This window comes from Lampetra planeri, chromosome 9 (assembly GCF_965212315.1).
Source record: "Lampetra planeri chromosome 9, kcLamPlan1.2.h2, whole genome shotgun sequence".
Classification (NCBI taxonomy): domain Eukaryota; kingdom Metazoa; phylum Chordata; class Hyperoartia; order Petromyzontiformes; family Petromyzontidae; genus Lampetra; species Lampetra planeri.
This window is the reverse complement of record NC_136115.1, coordinates 4,204,105-4,227,926: the sequence shown is the minus strand read 5'-3', so window position 1 is coordinate 4,227,926 and position 23,822 is coordinate 4,204,105. Positions and strand designations below refer to the sequence as shown.

Below are 23,822 nucleotides of genomic sequence, written 5' to 3'. Positions count from 1 at the left end.
AAAACATGTTTGTCCAGTGCCATCCAAATGATTTACTCTCTTTGGCTGAAATTCTGGGAGGAGAAATTTGATCACATGTTAAACGTGTGTGTGTGTGTGTCTTTAGTGTTTGATGTTGGGGGAGATAGGGGAGGTTTAGTGGTTAAGAGCGATGTGCTATGAACCCGACAGCTCGATTGTCTCCAGCCATGGCTAACATCAAATTATATCTGAACCAGCCTGAAGTCTCCTCTTAAATGAGCATCTGGTGTGGTGTGGCATGGATCAGCACTGAGGAGACGAAGGTGGCCAGGCACGGTTCTGGCCACACCATCTGCACCCTTAATAGGTGCTCACAAACAGCATTTGTGTCAGGGCATATTTTTGTGTGTGCGCTATGTATCGATACAGTGTTATGGATACATTGTCTTGAAAACCAGTAGAGAAACCAATTCGGATACAAGTGTCTTTTTCAAGGGATACCTGGATGAAAATAAATAAATGGTTACAGAAAACAGATTACAAATACCAAACAATAAACAAAGTGCAGAAAATAAATCAACGAGAGAGGAATGAGGCAGAATGCACAGCATAGTCGATGGACAATTGGAGGTGACACGTTGATTATGAGTAAATGAAAGAAAAACAAGATTTATTTATGGAAAATAACCCCCTACGGGGTTAGAAAACCGGCTCTTCATATTGCAGTTTGCCATGGAAATGTGCTGCCAGGATCGGCCTTGCACGCAAAAACCTCTTGTCAGCAACTCCACGTGTTCTCAGGATCTAGTTTAGGGCCATGTTCCCCATCTACTTAAGATTTCAAATTTGAATCTTGTGCTTTGTGTTTGTGCCAAGTACGAGTAAATATAGAGCCACGAATATTATTCCGATGGAAAGCACTGGCCAAAGCCACGCTTCATGGAAAAACACGCCGATTGTACAGTGAAATAATATTTCAAGGGACCGAACGCAATCTGATTGTTAGCAGCAAAAAGGGCTTTTGGCCTCCGCGGACCACAGCTGGATGGAATGCACAAGCCGCTAGGTTGGAAAGCGTGACAGCAGCGCTCAGCTCGGGCATTATTTATTTTCGTGCTACCGCAACATCGGAGGTTGCGTACAGCTGATTAGAGTCCGCTGGTGCCATAATTGGTGAATATAGTTAGCTGTTGATTATCCGGGATATTGGGAATCGGGTGCTGTCGCCCCCCCAGATTAAAAAAAAGGAGTGGATAATGCAAAACTTACGTAAATTTGGTTATGATTTGTATCGGTTATCGTAGAATGGGTGTGAAGACAAATAACGTGTCGCCAGGTTTTTTTGATTATTGCTTAAAGTAATCAATTTACTTGCCGTTCGTGGGGCGCTTTATCACCTACGAGTGAGGATTAGCTCCTCAGGAAACTCGGGTTTAATGAATGTATTGATTGATTAAATTAGGAGTTTATGGTCAGTAGTTTGCATGGAAGTGGATGTGATGGGTGCGAAAAAGGCACGAGTGAGCACCGTTAATCTACATTCTGGATTATTCACCCATGTGTAATCATGAGCTGAATGTATCGTCATTTTCCAGCACTGAAAAGCAAATAAATGACGGCTCTTCGCAACGCCGTGATGGTCACGTGGGTTTTTTTGACAGCACTGAACCACGTTGGTCAGAGGCAGTTGCCAAAGGGAGGGGAGGGCAGGACCGGTTCTGATATCGCTTGCCGCTGAGTTTGAGCTTATTTTAATTTGTTACACGGATGTTACCGTTTAGCCAGTTGCCCGGCTATTCTTACAAGGGAGATCCGTGCTGCGTGGGCCGATGCTAGCACTCGACGAACGGAGAACACTGAGAATGGTTGATCTCGACTGCCGCCCGTGCTTGCGCCTGTCCGTCTGCCTAGCGCATCGACTGCCGGACGAGGGACGCCGACGGCAACACGGCCCTGCACTTGGCGACGCTGAAGGGCCATAGCGCCCTGTGCTGGCCGCTTCTGCAGGCCGGAGGCATGGGGCTGTTCGCGCTGAGGAATCGCGACGGGTTGACTCCTGTGGAGCTGGCGAGGAGCTGCAACACTTACATGTAATTCTGCTCGCAAGGCAATCGATGCGCCGTTATGACCTCGGCACGTAATGATGCGTCAGCTCGTGGATCTAATTAGACTTTTTAATGCTCGCGATGCTTGTGGCAAATCGAGATCCAAGGATCGATTTTATCTTCGATTTGTGTATGTTGTGATGAGTTCACGTGGCTCCTGCAGCCATTACAGATTCTGCATGCTCCTCAATAATGCAAAAAAAACAATATATTTGTTAATCGAATCGTGATCCTGAAACATGACAATTCATCGAATGGATGTGGGGGGCGAATCATTATATACCCAAATATAACCGCAGGGTAGGATGAAATAACGCTCCAGCTTGTTTCACTGGAATGCAGGTGGTGTGAAGGAGCAATTTGTGCTTGGGCTGTGGTTACCCATTTCACCAGTTGTCCCGTGTGGTTCATAAGCCAGCTCCACATGAGATGCACAGAAGCACATATTCAAGCTTCATTTACACCTCTTCAAATTGCTCTCTGTGGCCTTGTGCCCACATCGGTCAGACGGGAGATCTTTCGTGAGCCCTGACCACGAAAGTCCGCGAGTATTCAGCAGCCAGAGTGAGCCTATGTGTCCATGAGGGTTTGTCAAGAAGGGAGAGTCACGTGGCCCTTATACACCATATGTGGGGGGGGGGGGGGCTCATGATATTTCTCCGGTTTAGGGCCCCATTGGGTTTTAATCAGAGCCTGTCCTTGGCTGGCGATGACCTCCTTTTTCGAAGCTGAACATTTAATCAAAATCGAACGGGGAATCTTTCATAAAGCGGGGGGAATCATAAATCCGGGGAATCCAGTGATTAAATGCGTCGTCTTATTTCTCGCTCCTCGCCAGCTTGAGCGCACACTCGCCATGCCGTGCGATGTGGAACGCTTTGTGCGAATTTTTGAAGGTGTTTAAAGGGCCATCACTTTACTCGTGTGCACGTAGCTGCATGTACACATACGTGAACGAACTACTCATTGCTATGACATCCGTATTTGTTTTGTTATGTTATCAGCGGCATCCAGGATCAATCCACTGCCGGATGAAGGCCCCCCAAGTCACCGGCGTATTTCTCTCTCGTGATCTTGAAATGTAATAATTTACCGAGTGGCAGCACGTGACCTCATTTGTCCGCTCCATCTTCTCTGTGGACTTCCTCTCGGACGCGTTCCGTTCCTCGGCTGCCGCTCCGTCTTTGTGCTTGACCATCGGCCATCGTCCCCTCGAACGACGCATCCAGCCCAAGCCAGCTGACTTTCTTCACGGTTTTAATGATGTCATTAACCTGCACAAATGCCCTAATCTGTGTGTTTCTCCTCTCTTTTGCACTATTTGTTCTACCTTGCTAATGTCTTTTTTTTATCTGAAGGCACAAGCACCTGTCTGAGGTTCTGGAAAATCTTGAGAGGAGATCGTACAACGGAAAATCCCTTCAGCCTCTTGGTCAGTCAACCTGTACATGCCACTTCACAAAACGTACATTTCAAATCCATTAAAGTCCACCATAGTAAACACTGTATCACTAAACTGTTAACAATACAGACAAGAGCACATACACAAGGTTCCCTTGAAATAGTTTAGACTAGCTTAGACTAGCTTACAATGAAGTCAATGTTTTTTTTTATTTTGTACAACCTCCATGAATGATTATGTTTGGCTATACAATCCACTGTCTTTTGGTAAATGGTAAAGTTGCAGTCCTGCAATTGCTTGCTCATGCCACTACTGGTGGAAGGCTTCCACTATAGAGGAATATCTAAAGAACCACTGTGGATGGTAGTTGGCCTATTCTTCCAGTATTAGCCAGATGTCTTGCAAGAGGCGAGAATACCCACACTTTACCCCACCACACACAGCTTGCTGATGGTGCGTGACTAGTATCTTGTCCAACCGGCAGTTATACATGAACACATGTATAATTATGGGTAGACAGAAGCGGGGAATTTTACGAATGTGCTCATTGATTCGAATGCCGTGCAGGGGAGATATGTGTGCGCATTTCGATTTAAAGCTTTCGTGACTGCAGGGATTCATCTTCTTGGTTCTTTCGGTAAAGGCACGTAGAATGGAAATAATAAAATAATAAAAAGAAAACATGATAAAATAATATAATAGTATATTTTTAAATTTTATTATGTTTTATTTTTATTAGAATAAAATAATATAATAGTATATTTTTTTATTTTATTATGTTTTATTATTATTCTTTTATTATTTCCATTTTACGTGACTTTACCGAAAGAACCAAGAAGATGTGTGCGCATGTTGAACATATTCTGCACCGTACGTAGCCATCCGTGCTAATTGGAGGTGCGGGTAATTGGCAACCTCCGGATTTGACGGTCCAGTGGACAAACCATTACACCATTCCCTTGTTCCCCTTGATATATTAAAAATGTAAAAAAAAAGTAACCTTTTTTTTATTTGTGTGCATAAATTGGCAATTCCGCCTGCCATTGAACTGTGCCTGTATTTTACAACCTGTTGTATGGAGGCCATAAACGCCATGCTATTCACGGCGATATTTATGATTGCGTGTTAAATCTCCTTTATGCAAGGTTGCTCTATTAAAGTGGAGGCAGATTATTTACAAGATGGTGAAGAATCTGGTTGCCGTAGTGACAGTTTTATTTTTTTCCAATTTCGAACGTTTTTCCGGCACTGGAAACTCTGGTGCTTGTACCAACATCACAGCCCGTGAACAAATCACCTGCAATGCACCCGATCTCGTCAGGTTTCAGACTGGCAGGTGCTCAGATATTTCTAGATTTGAAGCTTTAGTGACTGCAAGGATTCATATTCTTAGGTTTTTTCGGTAAAGCCACGTAGGTAAAAAATTAAAATTAATTAAAGTAAAATAAAAATTAAATAAAAATCACGACGTTTCGGAGGCAACACAAGCCTCCGTCTTCAGGTGGAACCGTCACAGCACAATGGCTGTATCACTTGAAAATAAAAATCACTTGATACAGCTATCGTGCTGTGACGGTTCCACCTGAAGACGGAGGCTTGTGTTGCCTCCGAAACGTCGTGATTTTTATTTTATTTTTAGTTTACTTTTATTAATTTAAATGTTTTACCTACGTGACTTTACCGAAAAAAACCTAAGAATAAGTGCTCAGATGGTTTGTTATGGGCCGCAGAGTTCCGTGGTGGACAGCAGAGGGCAGTGCAGCCAAGTCCGTTGTGCTCCTGCGTTGTTGTCCATCAGCCTTACGCCGTGTTTTCACCAACCTTGCACTGATTAGTGTCGTGAGGTATGGTCAAGATAACCCCCATGACTCACACAGTGTGTTGAGGTCCTCATCCAGGTATGAACTGCCAGAAAGGGACTCTAAATGTATACCAGCATCGGAATACAGAGAGGTGTGCGATGCACTCGGAGCGTAACGGCAGCCAGGCAGTGAGCTGATGCCAAATCCCCCCCCCCCCCCCAAGTTCTGCAGTCCTCTTTATATTAAGGTGTTCTCGACACTAATTAATGAATGTTTACACGTGGTCGGAAATCAATACACTGGGAAAAATTCTCGCATGCGAGGTAACAACACTCTATCCCATACAGATGACAGGTGGAGTCCACGTTTGCATTTTCCTGGCAAGGTCAGGGATGTACAACGTTGATTCCCACCCAAAGGGGGTTGAACAACATTCGTGTGATCCAACAACCCTTGCCTGCACAGTGCTAGATTGCAGGCGTGCTCCGTTACCACCACCACTACCCTGCGTTTGCCCCCCTCATTTACAAAGACGCTGAAATATTTGCAAGGCTTGGCGATGACGCCGCACCTCTCGCACTGCCATCAACGAAGCTGGGAGCGACTGATCAAAGTAGTGGCCGCTGCTTTCATTCAACTAGAGTCCAATGGACTCTTCTATTTCATGGCTACGGAACCTGCACTTAAATCTTGACTTAAAGCTTTCGTGACTGCAGGAATTCATGTTCTTGGGTCTTTTGGTAAAGTCACGTAGATAGGTTCAAAGAAAATAACAAAAAAGAACAAAATTTTATTTTAACAAAAAATATTTTATTTTTATTTTCTTTGAACCTATCTACGTGACTTTACCGAAAGACTCAAGAATATGAATTCCTGCACTTGTAAAAGAAAAAAAATCATGATTTGTGCTCACGTTTCACATTTTACTGCCACACTGTTCCAAAGCAATAAACGTGCCTCTTTGGGAGAAACTTAAAACAATTAATTTATTGGAAAGATAACTTTATCACCTTTGACCACTCTTCTGCAGCGTTGCCAAGACGGTAGTTAGACAGGAAATGCACTGTACGCTGTTTACTGAGTCACTGCCGGAACAGTTTAAGTGGAGGACATGTGAATGTTTACGCAAGTGGTGTAATGAACTGCCCGTTCAGTTTGTTTTCATTTGCTTGTACAATGCACGTCTTAACGGAACCCATATGCTGGCAAATGAATGCAGACTTGCATACATTCCACCGTTACAATATTCCCGTTGTATATATTTCCGCTCGTTGGGCTTTTTTGTTGTAAATGTCAGCCTTTGGCATTTTACATCTTCATCACAGGGGTACTATCAAATTCCTATCATTGCACACAACATGAACTACTTTGCAACCAAACGTCCCAGTTGCGAACAGCGAACCGCAGCTGTTAGATTAATTGAACCGTGTTGGTCGAGATGTATTGTATAGATGTACATGTTTGTGAATAAGAGAAGGGTGAGAGTGGGTGGGCGGGGTGGCTTAGATAGTATGTGTGGATTGGAGAGCAAATCATCATCCTCATAATCAGCCACAATCTGTCCACTGCCGGGATGAGGGCCTGCCCATGCCATTGGCATCCCTCACCATCCTGCGATGCCACAATCCTTCTCACTCCTGCACATAAACAAATCTCATCGCTCCATCGCCACCACGGCGGGGCATCCTACACACTCGCTTGCCCGTACTTGATTGGCGGCTGTAACAATTTGAAGTTCGTTGCTTGAATCGACAAATCGTTAATTACTGCAAATCCTCTTGCTCAATGCACCAGTCGCAAGCCAGGTTACAAAAGTATGAGCTTCCAAACGCGTCGTGTGACCACTCCAGTTCCTTCTGCGTGCCAAACGCCAGGTTAATCTTCTTGTCTTCACCCACCAAACCTACCCAACCAAAACACACGCATTGCAGTCAACCGCAACTTGTACGAAATATACACAAATCTGTAATTAGCATTCGTCAAGTTCAGGAGCCGTTGTTTTTAATACATGTATTTGCTGTTACTGATTTCATTAGTTTATTTAAACGTTTAATTTATTTGAGTATTTCTTTGTTGCTAATTCGTACGTTTTATCGAGTAAATTTCACTTTGTCTGGAAATTGTTGCACCGCGTCTGGAGGCTGCAAGGAATCATTGCATCCAAACCACAGAATGCTTCTAAACGTCTCCCCCCCAGCTCACTGTCACATCTCATTGGTGTCTGCTTGCCGTGCGTTTCCAGGGATCTATTACGGCCTGATGTTGCTGCCGGGCGTCGGGGCTGCGGCTGGGCTGGCCCTGTCAAGCCTGGTGCCCGCCTACAGCGGATACCTGATCATGGCGCTGTTCATCGCGCTCACTCGCACCGTCCTCGGCCAAACTCACCGCATCTGGCACATCAGCAGGTGCCGTTCTGTGTCCTGCTTGTGCCTGCGGGCCAACGCAGTGTCCCCCCACGCTCAAGTGAGCGCTGTTCACCTGCCCTGGCATTTCTCAGCTTAAGGTGCCAATGTGTGCGCTGTATGTTGAACATCTTTCGCGCCGTACGTAGCCAACCGGAGGTGCCGGGGGAAGGACAATAATCTAAACACGACAATCGGTTCTAAAGAAGTTAGTTTTCAATCTAGATTGAAAAGTGCATGGTTCCAGCGGCTTTCTAAGATTGGGAGGAAGAGCATTCCACACGGGCTGCAGAAGCGCATCTGAATGCGCATGATGCGGTTACTGTCTTTGTTCCATGGATAGCCAAAAGCCGCTGCGAGGATGACCGGAGTTTGCATGATGGTTTATGCTCCTTGACGAGATCAATAAGGTTTTGTGGTTCATTTGTGGCAATGTTGAGCTGGTATTGCTGAACAAAATCTCTTTTGGCAGTGGTAAATTGGCACAAATAACGGCTGATGAATGTGTTGCATTTTGAATTTAATTGCCAGCAAGTGGGATTTATCTTAGTAATCCTGGAAGTCTCTCCGTGGACGAATGTTTCCCGGTCTTAACATTAACGTCTTCAAATTTGGAGCGCTGCTGCTATAGCAACGGAGCTCTATCTTTGTGACATTAATGTTAACTACGAGGCGTAACTATAAGCATAGAATTTGCTGAAATCGTAAATAATTGTTAGCCCCGGGTTACATGCATCGTTGGTCTATAAAATACGTTTTAATTGAATAATTATATCATGCCTCGTGAACATGTATATGGTGATATTGTTGTGCGTGTGTGTGTTTAACACGTGGATGTTATTAAAGTTGCTGTGTTGATGTTTGTCCACTGGGCTCTGCTGCTTAATCGTTGCCATGCGTGCATTCAATTCACAGGTGGCAGAATCCCATCTACTTTGGAATCTTCATCGCTGGGATCATCCACTCCTTGTTCTGCTTTTACTACAAACTACTGCCCAGTATCCTTGGCTGCGATTGACACTGTTCGAGTATAATTACATAGAGCAATTTGTGTCCCGTCACTTAATAATTAACTTCAAAAAGTGATGAAATAGATCGTGTTTGCGTTGGCTCAGAATGCAGGAAATACGATAATGGCACTGACGGTTTGAAGCACTCTTATCATATCGTCATGTTGTCTATTTGGCTAGGTCACATATGTATGTATGTTGAACTTCTTTCGTACCATACGTAACCAACCATGCTAATTGGAGGTGGGGGGAGGGGGGAAGGACAACAAACTAAACACAAAAAACAGTTCTCAAGAAATTAGTTTTCTAAAAGAAAGTAGAACTGAGCCACGCCGGGGTTGTGGTGAGGCGCCAGTTTGTTTTTCCACTGCGGGAGCCAAGCCATGCCACTCACGTCGCACCCAATGACCGAGTCGATCGCCCCACTCCCCTGGCCCGGCCTTTTCCCCAAGCCAAATTCATCTGGGGTTTTTTTTCTTTCAAAACCATAGATTATGGCTCGGCATGGAAAATAGCCAGTGGAAAACCACCTGTGCCGTGAGGGCCTCGCGCTGTTTTAGCTTCGATGTTTTGGCGGGAACGGTGTACGAGTCTCGTCTTGCGAACTTCCTTGACTGACCCCGTGCCAGTCCTGTGGCCGGCCCCTGCGCTGCTGGTGAGCTCCGTGGTGATTACGACGCTGCTCGGGCTGGCCATGTGCTCTGTGCTGCTGAGGGACCCGGGCCGGCTGCGGCCGCAGTGTGGCCTGCCCGGCTCCGGCCTGTCATCCGTGCACGAGCTTCTGGCCGCCGGCGAACCCACGGAGCGCTTCTGCATCAGCTGCGAGGCGAGTGCGGCCATCGAGAGCCCAGGCCGTGTCGGTTTGGATTTATTGGGATAGCAAGTAGGCGCATGACGATGCATCGTTTTGTAGATTTAAAATCGTATGTTTATTGTTTTTTATTTATTGCCTGATTTTGTCCCATTTGTGCCGTCAGCATGATGTTATAAGGCGAAGAATCCATTTGGATCTGTCGTAGAACAGCCCAAGTATTCTTGTTGTAGAACTGCCTACGGTAGCAAGAAGCACAGAGCTACCTTTGAGATCCCATCAACTGATGTCGGGGCAGCACTTTATCCCACCCGCCCTGTCATATGAGAACCACAATCGGCATATGAGCCAAACTAATCATTTTCATTCGCAGAGCTGGAATTGTATACAAATTAAGTGCAGAACCAAATGCGATTTGATGGTTTATATAGTCACGTATTGTGCAGTAACTAAACTAAAACTAACTTTTTATTTTACCGGGTAAAGCCCACCAAGCTATTAGCTCTTTTTCAGAGGCGACCTGGCCACAAATGATAGCTCAACGAAGTGGCTTATCACGTGGAAATGTCTAGCAGCCAAATCATCTTAGCGCACGTTTCTAAATGCGGAGGGAAAAACCGGAGGACCCGAAGAAAAAAAATTCCACGCCACCAGAGGGAGAGAGAGAGACACGCAAACTCCAAACATACAGCAGGCATCAGGGTGGGCATCAAACCCCCACGACCTCCTGTATAGCAGGAGAGAGCATTACCTTCGAAACCCCAGGTGGCTACGCCTGGATTCAAACCCAGGGTCTCAGCAACGCCAGCTCAGCGCTCTCACCTCTCAGCCACCCGGCCACCTCATTTAATTTGAATGTTAAGCTCACGATGCTAATGAGAAGAGTGCATAGAAAGAATCAACTGTTGACTAAAGTTTAAAAAAATAGTAAAATAAAATAGTAAAATAAAATAAAATGATGAACAATACAAACGTGATGGCAAAAACATCGTCCCTTGAATCATGAGCCCGAATTGTGATAGCTCATCAAATCACTGGAGGTAGGAATTATGTTCTTGCCTGTGTTTGTTGTTCATCTGCTTTGCTGCGCCTGAAAGGATAGCATCACCATAAGGGATGATTGGAGATGGGCGGCAAAGACCGAAGTCAAATCGACACCACATGCTCAGGGAATAAGGCCCACATGGGATGGTGATTCTTCAAAGAAAATCTCTTATTGACTTGGCGCGTAGTCGTGGCAAAGACGCGTCGATTAACATTGATTATTCACTCACGATACAGACACCTAATAATTTGTGCGAAAGTTTATAGTTTACAATAGCTGCTAATTACTGCGCATACAAATGTTACAATTAATTTGAATTTGAACTTTCACAAATGAGACGCACTATATATATATTTTTAAAATCATTGCATCCTTCAATCGAATTGTGTCCCCCAAACCATGACGGTGCAACACACCGCCGCTGGGCATGAGTCGAATCGGCACGAAGAGAAATCATCACCTCTTGCCGGCGTGCGTGGCGAAAAGTGCTTTTCTGCGTCTGAAATGATAGCATCAGCACATCAGGGATTTTTTTTGGGGAGACAGGCCGCTAAGACAGAAGTCAAATTGATGCCACATGCTGAAGCAATAAGGTCCCACAAGAGTTCACGGGATTCCAGAGCCGATTGCAAACGTTTGCGTCGGTAAGTGATCTTGCGAGAACAAGTCGTTTTTCCTTCCAGGGTCATAAACATCTTCTTAGGTTTTTTTAGGTAAAGTCACGTAGGTAAATAATGTAAATTAATAAAAGTAAAATAAAAATTTAATAAAAATCACGACGTTTCGGAGGCAACACAAGCTTCCGTCTTCAGGTGGAACCGTCACAGCACGATAGCTGTATCAAGTGAGAGAAATTCCAAGAAAACAGTACTTGTATATATACTGGTTGAGGGTAGGATGAGCCAAGGTAGGCCCTGAATATTATTTTTGTGAGATTCGGTGTGGCTGAAGCACGCTGTTAGGAATGAGCCTTTGTTGTGTAACGCCCCCACAGCTCATGTTTTCATTTCACCTTTATTAGGGATCATCAGCACAGCAGAGTGCGGAATTCCGACCACTGGCTCAGGGCTGTAAACAAGGGGATGGGCCTCGCCTCGACGTTAATTTGAGCGGGAAAACACATTCCTGCGGAGGGAGCTGGTAGGAACACGTTGGGTTGCTCAGTCAATGGCCAGGGTCAACGGCGGCGTGGTGTATTCCGCAAATATGGTCGACTGTGAGGGTGGGCACAAGCCGGCGTGAGTAGGTTAAACGTTGAGTTTTAAAAGGGCACCACGGGGTGACCGGCCCCTCCCCACCCAGCCCCACCCCTCCCACCCCCCACCCAGCCCCTCCCCACCCTCCCCACCCAGCCCCTCCCCACCTTCCCCACCCAGCCCCTCCCCATCCACCCTCCCTCCCCACCCAGCCCCACCCTCCCCATCCAGCCCCTCCCCACCCTCCCCTCCCCTCCCCACCCAGCCCCTCCCTGCACGACGGACACAATAATCCCCTGTGGGCTGGTGTAACCAGGAGGTTCCTACCAGTATAACTCCGTTTGTAGCGTGCGTTTCTTCTTCTGCAGTGTACATATGGGCTGCTCTTCATGCTCGTCAATACCAAAAGAAGCAATCGCCTTCCGATTGACCTTAAGCATTGATCGCAAACGATTGCTGTATCAGGTACTTGTACATTTGGTTGTCAGCAAAGGTAAATGTGTAATGTTGTCCTGCACTGAGGCAGCCTCCAGAAGACGAATTGGATTATCTGACGTCTGCAACATAGAGTTGTTAAACAAGCGACAGCAGCTGCCTATGTGAGATATCGAGTGCTGGTAATACTGCCGGGGGCAGGAATAATAAAGCAATGAATTTGGAAGCGTGCCTCGGGTTGCATATAATTTATCCAGCGAAAGTATGTGAACTTGATCACTGGGCTGGCTTTTTCTCTTTAATTTACAGTTTTCAAAAAATAAATTAATTGTGTCGGTCCCCCCTCTCTGCCTAAAACATCAATACAAAAACGAGTTCATTGTCGTGCATGGCCAGTCGCCACGTGCCTCGCAAGGGGAGGATGCAGATATAAGCTCTGGGGAAACGACGATGAACTTGATAATTGTTTTTTTACCCTTCTATCTGGCAACAAAACTTTTTACAAGGAGTCATGTTTGCATAGACCTCAATACCTGCAGTCATAATGCAAACAAAAGACATAACTCTGATAATGTGCACTGTCCTTGAAGTTGATTGGTCCACACCCGAGACAGCTTTCCTTAGAGCCTAGTCTCACATGGGTTGGACCAGATGACGCTAAAAGCAGCGTCCTACACCACATCTGGTCCAACCCATGTGAGACTAGGCTCTAAGGAAAGCTGTCTCGAGTGTGGACCAATCAACTTCAAGGACAGTGCACATTATCAGAGTTATGTCTTTTGTTTGTATTATGACTGCAGGTATTGAGGTCTATGCAAACATGACTCCTTGTAAAAAGGTGTCAGTTTTGTTGCCAGATAGAAGGGTAAAAAAAAACAATTATCATATTTTTACTGGCAAATGAGGTTCCCATAGTGACGATGAACTTATTTTTTTTTTTTACCAAGTAAGGCCCACTGAGCTATGTAGCTCTTTTTCAGAAGCGACCTGGCCACAAATGATAGCTCAACAAAATGTCTTATCACGTGGACATTTATAGCAGCCAAATACGCACGTTGATTCTAAATGTGGAGTGAAAAACCAGAGAACCCGCAGAAAAATCCACGCAACAACAGGGAGAACGTGCAAACTCCAAATCTACAGCAGGCGTCAGGATCGGGATCGAACCCACAAACTCCTGTATACCAGGCTAACATCTCGCCACTGCGGCGCCAACAGTCAGCTTCGGCGGATGCATTTAATAATACACAAGTTACTGCACGCAAAGGGGAGTAGGATTTTTTTTTTCCAAATCCGCCTTCGAGTCCTTGGTGGGGAGTTTGAGGGACTCGTCTGGCGATCGTTGGTGTAGGACGCTGCTATTTCCAAGTTGCCAATTACTGGTCTTGTGTGCAGATGTTAAGAGTTGCTGTACGTTGCCATTTAAAAAAGAAAAATTGGACCTCCCGCATTGTAATCGTCCGTTATATGAACCTTATGGCCGTGCCCCGGGGAACCATAATGTCCGTGATGTCCGTGATGCAGTCATTTTTAGTCTGTTGATGGTCGGCGATGCGGCAATCGACTCATCTCGACGAGCTGTACACGATGCACCACCACGGTGCGTACCGCGAGCGTTCAGGGTTTCGGCGTAATCGTCCTCGCTGCGTTTCGACATCGCGGAGTGTGGCACTGATTTCAGATTGATTGGTACCCCAGTCGCGGAGTTAAGTAACACCCCTGGAGAAAAATAGTGTCCCAGAAATCAAATATTTAATTGCCTCTGCCATTTTGTATTATTTGGTACCCCGGGGTACCGCCATTAGGATAATATATTGCCTGGCTATCACGGTTGTTATTTTTTTTAACTCGCTCTCAGCAAGGATGCGTTATACACATTGGTGTGATTATGCAACGCTGTGTGATCTATCAATATTCCAGATTTTTTTGTCAACAAGTACCCATTCATGGAAATTTCTGGACAGAATTCACCTGAAAAACGCTCTTTAGACAAGTCTTAAGTGAGGCTCTACCGGGTAAACAAAAATACAAAAAGGGGCATTCATACGCTGTTTTTGGAGACTCATATTTTCCCCATCATGCAAGATACATTGGTCTTTTGCTGGGTAAGCAGTGCCGGATTATCCTAGTAACAAAAGTAGCATATGCTACGGGCCCCGCACTTTCAAGGGCCCCACGCTAAATGCTTTCAAGCTATCATTTCCAGTTCAGTGATTCTGCACTTGCTCTATTACTATAGTACTATACTGCCTTCAACTTTTATGAACGACTGGGTGTTTAAGGTTAGCGATTTGTCGTACTATCTGGCTGTATACCAAATGAAAAAAATACACTTACTTTACTGTGCAAGTTAAAAATCTATTTTAATATTTGTGTTTTTTATTTATTTTGGGCCCCTTTATAACATATGCTACAGACCCCGCGCTAGCTTAATCCGGCACTGTGGGTAAGGCCACATGTTTGGAAAGCGCTCGTTTTTCCACAATTGCCTCACAAGCCGTGGCGAAAGCTGTTGAACAAAACACAACACGGTGACCTCGTTGCGCAACCGCCGTTGCTGCTGCTGCTGCCGCTGCGTTAAAGTTAAAAACGCCCCCGTGGGGCGAGTGGGGTCCCGTGGTGCAATACATCTTGTGGCCACGAGGTGGCGTCTACTGAGGAGGAGCGGTGAGCTCGCGACGCACTTCGAACCCGGCCATACCGGGGTTCGATTCCCTGGCTGGCTCACGGTGAACACCGGTGACGATTTTCTGAACCGGTCCTGGGCCTCCGTTAGGTCGACTCAGCCTCAATTGAGCACCCAGTGTGATGTGTAAAAAATTCCATATCTGCATTTCCCATAAATATGCTAATTTCCTCTTGATATGCAAATTCTTTTGTCAAGGCGCTCTTCCCCCTCCAACCCAGCTTAAATATACGTTCCAAGCCTAGGGTGTTTCATTCAGACGCTGTCTTCCCGACAGACCTGTTCTTCACCTGAGGACGGCTGCTTGCGTTGTGGCCGAAACGTCGTGAGAATTATTTTATTATGTTTTATTATTTTATTATTTCCCTTCTACGTGACTTTACCAAAAGAACCAAGAAGATGAATCAGTGCAGTCACGAAAGCTTTGAATCGAAACATATCACTCGTTCATCTTGTAGCGTTTCCTCCGTCGCCCCCATCCCCACCCGCCCTCCTCTCGACGTCTTATTTGTCATCACCTTACAGCGGGCGCCCACATCGCGTTACATCCGCCTGTCCACCTCGCTGCACCCGAACTCGTCCCCCGTAGGCAAACCCGCCCATCAAACGATGCATCCGTTTGTCGATATAAATCGTCTTCTTCTTATTCTGCAGATATGTGCATACAAATTATACGTGTTGTACGTGAATAGTTCACTTGATCCCTGAGGAGACACTGCATTCACCACTACGGAAACGAATCGAATTCTCGACTTAAGTCGCCACCTAGAATCATGATACTTCATCGAATCACGTGGGGGAAGCGGGTTGGGCGTGGGGGATTTTTGACATCTGCATGTGCAGCCCTGTTATCAACGCACTGCTGGATGAGGGCCTGTCCACGCCATGTATGTTGAACATCTTTCGCACCATGCGGGTGATGGGGGTTATTTCACCATTCTAGATTTGAAGCTTTCGTGACTGCAAGGATTCATATTCGTAGGTTTTTTTGGTAAAGTCACGTAGGTAAAAAATTAATTTAAATTTTTTTACCTACGTGATTTTACCGAAAAAAAACCTAAGAATATTTATTTCACCTTACCTAACCACGATGCCCGGTGCAGGTTGGTGAAGGCGGAAAGCACAGACGGGGGCACCGTAGCACAGCGCAACAATGGATTTTGCTGCACTGCCGCCTGATTCCCACAACGTAGCCCCGCAGTGCCTGATTTACGCACCGCGGGAACATTGTTACACATGCCTAGTAAATAACACCACGTAACGACGTCTTGCAAACCCAGATTCTATTAACATTCTTACGCCACGTGTACCATACTTTATTATTTTAAAATGTTTGGCTGGCTGGGGGGATGGCTATTAAGCTTCAGAGGATTTGCAGGTTGCTCGTATAAACCAAGACGTTCCAATAAAATCGATTTACAAACCCCCCCCCCTCGCCCCCCAAAAAAACCACATCCACACACATTCTCCGTTCTCGACGACAGCGTTTCTGTTGTACCCTCAGCTGGTGCAGCCCGCCTGGACCAAGCACTGCCGCCTGTGCGATGCCTGCATGGAGGGCATGGACCACCACTGCCTCTTCCTGCTGGTGTGCGTCGCGCGACGCAACCACCGCGCCTTCGTGCTGCTGCTCGTCCTCGTCGCGCTGTGCCAGTTCTGCTTCTCGTGCACCGTCGTCGCGTACATGGCCCGCGTCGTTCCGCCAAGCCCCGGTGGCGTCGGCGGCGGCGTCGGCGGCCCCCACCTCGCCGGGCTGCGGCCCGACTATGGCCGCTGGGCCGCTGCAGCCGCGTTGGCCATGACCCGCGACTCGTGGCCGGCGCTGCTGCTGCTGGTGAACGTCGGCTGCCTGCTGTGGGTGTGCTGCCTGCTGGCGATGCAGCTGTCGTACGTGGCGGCCGGGGTGACGACCGTGCTGGGCCACCCGGCGGGGGCCCGTCGCCACCGCGGCGGGCTGCTGCGGGGATTGGCCAATGTCCTTCGTTTCCTCATTTGGGGTGAACACGCCGCTGCCGCCGCCGCAGGCGTCGGTGGTGGTGGTGGCGGCGTTGGGCTTAAAACTGCGCTGGTGGCAGAGCAGATCTGACTGAGCCTTTCAAATGATGTGCCTGTGGAGCCAGGTTGGCGTTTCATCGTATGAGGGCGTTTGGTGTCTTGTGTTTTTAGTACGACTTGGCAATTTGGTTGTTTTTGTGTCGTTTGTGGGTTAAAGGGAGAATCTGCCACCCCTCGTGATTGTAGTTTGTCCCCCAACCCCCCCCCCCCTATTCCAAGCATTCCCCGCGTTTCAAATTGTTGGCCTGCAAATTTGTGAAAGCTTTCGAGCGACATCCATTCCATTGCTCCCGCGGTCATTTCTCACGTTAACTGGCCCATCGCTTGACAGCGCAGCGTTCGTTGTGCTTCTGTTCAAGAAGAATGGTAAACTGGGTGAGAGTGAGGTTGGAAGGTGGGCTGTGTCTCGAAGGTCAATGTGACACTGAGAAGAGAGGATTATAGCGACCGGGCCTTGAGACGCTTCCAAATTCACGCAGTTGCTCCATCCTCGCCCTGCCACTCGCTTACCGGCCTCGTTAACGTTGCAGAACGATGCCCGCGTGCTGCTTTTCATAAAGTGCGGCCGTTCTTTGTTGTGACCGTTTTTCCCGTGTGATATTGGCGCGAGCTAGATGTAAAACTAATTCCGTTGGCTATAAAGTTGAAGTCTTTTTTAATATTTTGTTTAAATGTATCAGGAATAAGTACTTTTTTATTATTATTTACGTGTTGTGTTTTGTTCAGATGAAAGTAATTGTACAGCAGAGGTCGCAACCGGGTACCTGATACCCGTACCCTACCCGATACCCGGCTACCCGTACCCGGCCGGGTACGGGTACCCATTTGCGACCCTGGTGCGGCCGGGTACGGGTACGGGTAGGCCGTGAGTCACTGGTGAGTCACCGTTTGTCACTCATTTCCCAATGTCTTGTCTCTTCTCACAATTCAAGTTCCTAGAATCAACCCACCCGCGCCTGCAACATGGTTTCATCCCCAGAGGTCGCAATCGGGTACCCGTACCCTACCCGATACCCGGCCGGGTACGGGTAGCCGGGTATCGGGTAGGGTACGGGTATGGGTACCCGTTTTCGACCCTGGTGCGGCCGGGCAAGGGTACGGGTAAGGAATCAAAACCCGTTTGCGACCTCTGCTGTACAGGAAATGCAAACTCGCACTATGAAGCCACAAGCTTTGTAGATGTTTTAGTGAGCAACTGGCTACTTTGTGAATTACTCCACGTATGTTAGAAAGTCGTTCTCATTGAGAGGTGGCCGAATGGCTCGTGGGAACAGAACGCCAAGCCAGCACCACTGAATTTCTGGGTTTGAATCCAGGTTTCATTAGAGCCCCCTTAAAACTGGAGTTTCGGATATCGAAAGGTTATGGGCCTTGACCCAGTCACCAATGACTGCACACACACACACACGCCCACACACAAACCCTCATTCAATCAACTTGTTCCCGACTTAATTTAGGGACTAAATTCCAGCTCTGAGAATTTACAAATCGTGGTTTTGCCACGCAGCAGAAATGTTTAGCAGCACGGTGCCAGGGGGACACGGAGGAGGACCCCCGAGTGTGTCGGGTAAAAATGGGTCAACGTAATTCTGGGACGTCTCCTGCCGCGAGCGGTTTTCTGCTCGGAGAGTTCCAAATAGACGGTTTCATCTCATGGCGTGGCCACAATTTTTCGATTTAAAGCTTCTTTCGTGACTGCAGGGATTCATCTTCTTGGTTCTTTCGGTAAAGTCACGTAGAAGGGAAATAATAAAATAATAAAAATAAAACATAATAAAATAATTTCGATTTAAAGCTTTCGTGACTGCAGGGATTCATCTTCTTGGTTCTTTCGGTAAAGTCACGTAGAAGGGAAATAATAAAATAATAAAAATAACACATAATAAAATAATACAAATAAAACATAATAAAATAATAAAAATAAAATATAATACAATTTCCATTTAAAGCTTTCGTGACTGCAGGGATTCATCTTCTTGGTTCTTTCGGTAAAATCACGTAGAAGGGAAATAATAAAATTATAAAAATAAAATAATAATAATAAAATAATTCTCACGACGTTTCGGCCACAACGCAAGCAGCCGTCCTCAGGTGAAGAACAGGTCTGTCGGAAAGACAGCGTCATTCACATCATCATCATCAACATCATCATCAACATCATCAACATCATCATCATTAACATCAACATCATCATCATTAACATCAACATCATCATCAACATCATCAACATCATCATCTTTTTTTTTTCGATTTAAAGCTTTCGTGACTGCAGGGATTCATCTTCTTGGTTCTTTCGGTAAAGTCACGTAGAAGGGAAATAATAAAATTATAAAAATAAAATAATAAAATAATTATCACGACGTTTCGGCCACAACGCAAGCAGCCGTCCTCAGGTTAAGAACAGGTCTGTCGGAACAGCTGTCTTTCCGACAGACCTGTTCTTCACCGGCTGCTTGCGTTGTGGCCGAAACGTCGTGAGAATTATTTTATTATGTTTTATTTTTATTATTTTATTATTTCCCTTCTACGTGACTTTACCGGAAGAACCAAGAAGGTGGCCACAATTATTGAGACAAGCGGTAACATTCATGGCAGACATGAGTCGATGGGAGAATCGGGGAGAAGCTCTGTGGTGTTGTGGTCTTAGGTTGTTCGCTGTTGTGTGGCTACGCTGTCTGAATAAAGAACGTAAATGGCGACATTTGATGGCACAAAAAAACCCCAGCATTGCCTGCTGGTGTTACTCATATGAAGAGCCTTGTGACGATCTTCACTGGAGAAGGCCTTCACAGACTTCCTTCTGCCTACGTATCGTCTCATTTCACTTCAAGTCTCTCCTCCACGCACTCCCTGCCGCGGCAACCAAGGCTTTCTATGCAATCTGTGGAGTTCCCTGCTCCCAGCCATTCGCGCTGCCGAACCCACGCTTCTCTACAAACAAGTCTAAGCTCAAAACATTCATTTTTAGTTCTTCTCTTGCATTGACCGCCTCCACATAATCAATTTAGCACACTCTTACTGCACAATGTCTGGAGGGTGCAGCTACATTTAGATGTGATAGAAATCCCAAATTGTCTTGTAACCAATCTGGCATTGTAGCCATATGTATTTTACCATATTTTTAGGTTAGGGGCCGTCCATAAATGACGTCACGCACCTGGGGGGGGGCGGGGGGTCAGACATTTGTGACGATGTGTGACGAGGGGAGGGGTGAGAAATGTGACGTCACATCAAATTGCGCAACTTAAATAAATATAGAATTATTATAACTATAGTCCTACAACATCAGAGTGCAGCGCTACATTAAATACGCACTACAATGACAATAGTTTAAAGCGATTTGAAGCATGTTTTATTTTCAAGAGGGGGGGGGGGCAGAGCTTTGTGACGTCATATTTGAGGGGGGCTGACTTTTTGTGACGCTGTGTGACGAGGGGGGGGGGGTAAAAATCATCAAAAATCGCGTGACGTCATTAATGGCTGGCCTCTTACATTTAGTTAAGACAGGACTTTGCAAGCAGGTTAAAAATATATGTTCATTGGAGTGGTCACGTGCAAGTAGAGATCATGTGTAAATTAAGTTGAATAAAATGGTATACATGCAACACGTTTGCATGTTTTTTAAGCATTTAAAAAAAGACGTAAAATCAATACTTATTTTCCTTTCAGGTCAAAATTGACGTGCTGCTCTTAAAAAAAGTGTGTACTTGTTGCTAGGAGTAGTTGCCGAGAGAGTGAAACAATATTTATCCGTCGGCGTCATTCCACCAAAATTTGTGCAAAGTGTTGCGAGCCTTAAATGACTTTTGAACGCCAACATCTGGCGCATGTTCGGGGTGTTCCTGCTGTCCCGGGAATAACCAAAACTTGTTGCTATGCACACGGAGAAAAACACATTAGTGCGCAAGGAATCAGCATCTCATCCCAGTGTGGTTTTTACATTCGTTTCTTGCGACAACACGCACCGTCCAACATTCACCCGCGAACAGATTACCGAGTGTATATATATCTGTATATATATAACACACACCTTGTGTCATTGTAACACCAATGGGATCTTTAAAAAAAATTCAAATGATCCCTGTATGGATTCTTCCCATTCCCCTTTTTGTTCAGATAATAGTGACCCCGGAAGTGGTGCCAAATCAATCGATTAGCTACGTTTATCCCTGAGTCATTCACCCAGACGTGGCTTATTGGAAGCGCTCAATGTATGCAGTCGTCCGCGTATGATCATGGATGGATACGCGGAGTAACCAAGCAGTGGCGACACATTTGACCTATTATTCGTAATTCATCCTCGGATAAGAGTCACCCGGACGTGTCCTCGTGTAAGCGTGAAATTCGTGCTGCTATGTCGTGTCCTTTCACGTGTAAGAGGAGTCGTCTAGAAGTGGAAGCATTCTACCATTATCTACATTGTTTTCGTGAATATTGAAGTTGACTAGGAAGCGGTGGAAAATTGCAACTTCCTGATACTCGCGCGGATAGGCATGAAGTTCCCGGATAGATGTGTCCGATAATAGGATCTGCCATCGGGAACTCTCACATTCATTGTGTAAATGCTTACCCCGAGCTCTCATACTCTGATGGTGCATTGTCTTTGAGTTGTGCTCCTTTTGGCGTCATTTGGTCCAACCCATGTGAGACTAGGCTCTAAGGAAAGCTGTCTCGGGTGTGGACCAATCAACTTCAAGGACAGTGCACATTATCAGAGTTGTGTTTTTTGTTTGCATTATAACATGACTCCTTGTAATAAGGTGTCAGTTTTGTTGCCAGATAGAAGGGTAAAAAACAATTATCAACTCTCACATTGATGCACATTTTTTTTTAAAACATGTTTGCAATTAAAACATAATACCTCGTGTGCAAAAGCAATGCAGATGAATGGATGATGGGTTCCCCTGAGATTTGGACGTGTGGGTGACGACGCCACAGGCCCTGAAAACCACTGGGTTTGTTTTCTCCCTCGCCAATGTTGTTTGTGTGCAACGTTCACATGTTACGCGGCCTACATCGGTATTTTCAGGAAACGCGTGAATGCGGTAAATATGTCCAAGCCTACGGTACAGTGTTTGAACAAGGGCAAGTTTGTTGCAAAACAGAAATGAATCCACGCGGTCGATGCAATGACTCGCTGGGTGTAGATGTTGTCAACGCTTGCCCAGCTTTGTCGATGTAAATGCCTGCATTTATACGAGGGGTCACTTACATAAGCAAATGTCAGTGCTCGCGCCACGAATTTTATTCCACCGGACTGTAATGTAACATGCCATTCGCTAAACACCCCACTATTGGATTTCAACATGCATTTTTCTGCTGGCTATTGGAAGAAAGGTATTTCAGTCTGGAAGTACTCGGCATTTGGACGCGTTTCAAATTGAATTAAGTGTGGCGTTCCCTTGCAACGCGTTGTTTTAGGCGAACTGAAACGTCCCGTTATCGGTAGTCATGATTTTCCTTCTTGGCTCGTCTGAAAGTAAATTGCTAATTTTGGTGGAGACTGAAGGTGGCTTGAAAGTTGCTGGTTTGGAAGCCACTGATGCCACGTGTTGAAAATGGACGATCATCGGTCTTCTGCTTGCTTTGTTGATACTCAGATGATACTTTTCAGTCTTAAACAAACAAAAAATCCATACGCAATTTTACACGATCTACGTGTAAATTTGTTTACCACTGACTTTGAGATTTCCACATTTACTTTTTTTTAAAAAAATATATAAATACTCTGGTACAGTGCGTGAGCGCACTGAACCCGCCTAACTGAGTTCGATTTCCCGCCCGTGGTTTAACATTCGTGGCGAGTGACATCCGCACCGATCCCACCTCCTACCCCTTCGCCAGCCATCGCTGACCGGCGTGGTGAAAGTATGAAAGTATGCACGGTCACATAACCCTACCCCCCACCCCCCATGACTTACGCGGCACTGGGAGGACTTTCATCCAGCAGTGGATTAACAAAGGGGCTTTACGAGCTTATTTTTTCTCATCCGAGAGCGATGGCTGGAAAACTGGACACATGGCAAGCACGTGTCCTCGTGACATGCCCTGCCAGTAAAGTTCACCACTGAGCACGTGGAAGGTGCATTTGTTACACCTCGGCGGGTTAAATTTCCTTTCGGAAAATGTTCCATTCCTGTACGACTTCTCCAAATTTACAAGCCAATATCTAACCATGACGAGATGACAAATCGATTATTTTAAGATATATTTTTTGAACGTTTGCAATTTGTTTAAGTGTGTACTGTAAGTAGTAGCCACGATATGGTGCTGCGGTGACGAGATGTTAACTGCCTTTCCTGGTATACAGGAGGTCGTAGGTTCGATCGCAACCCTTAATTTGTATGAACATATTTACATTTTCTTTGGTCAGTTCATGGCTGGATTGTGATCCCCTGTGCTCCCTGGTGGTTATGGGAGTTGTTTGGCTGTAGGGTGTCGCGGTGGCGAGATGTTAACTCCCTCGCCTGGTATGCAGGAGGTCGTGGGTTCGATCCCGATCATTGATGCCTGCTGTATATTTGGAGTTTGCGTGTCTCTCCGTGGTCGCGTGGATTTTGCTCCAGGCCCTCCGATTTCCCCCCCCCCCCCCCCACATTTAGAAACGTGCTTTTATAGTATTTGCCTGCTAGACATTTCCACACAATAAGCCACTTCGTTGAGCTATCATTTGTGGCCAGGTCGCTTCTGAAAACGAGCTATATTGCTCAGTGAGCCTCACCGGGTAAAAATTAAAATGTTTTTATTTAGTTCAGTTTTTCAACGGGTACGTTACTTCACGAGCAGCCTAAGCTCACGAAAAAATGCGTACACCAGAAAATGTTCAACATTACGTCCGCAACGTGTTAAGACTTCGTTTTGGATGAATAATAAACAGACCTCTCTTTTTTTCCTCTCTCTCTCTCTTCTCTT

The 23,822-nt window shown here is 46.0% G+C and overlaps 1 protein-coding gene across 1 annotated transcript in view; it reads left to right on the top strand.

Annotated features, from left to right (window-relative positions):
- LOC144720583 (uncharacterized) overlaps window positions 1-23,798 on the top strand; it is a 32,851-nt gene extending 9,053 nt beyond the window's left edge. Inside the window, exons 5-10 of the mRNA XM_078597418.1 lie at window positions 1,873-2,051; window positions 3,425-3,498; window positions 7,513-7,675; window positions 8,588-8,670; window positions 9,312-9,508; window positions 16,360-23,798. Of these exons, the coding sequence (XP_078453544.1) occupies window positions 1,873-2,051; window positions 3,425-3,498; window positions 7,513-7,675; window positions 8,588-8,670; window positions 9,312-9,508; window positions 16,360-16,941 (1,278 nt within the window). The 3' untranslated portion in view covers window positions 16,942-23,798. The remainder of the gene's footprint in view (window positions 1-1,872; window positions 2,052-3,424; window positions 3,499-7,512; window positions 7,676-8,587; window positions 8,671-9,311; window positions 9,509-16,359) is intronic.
- The last annotated feature ends 24 nt before the right edge of the window (window positions 23,799-23,822 follow it).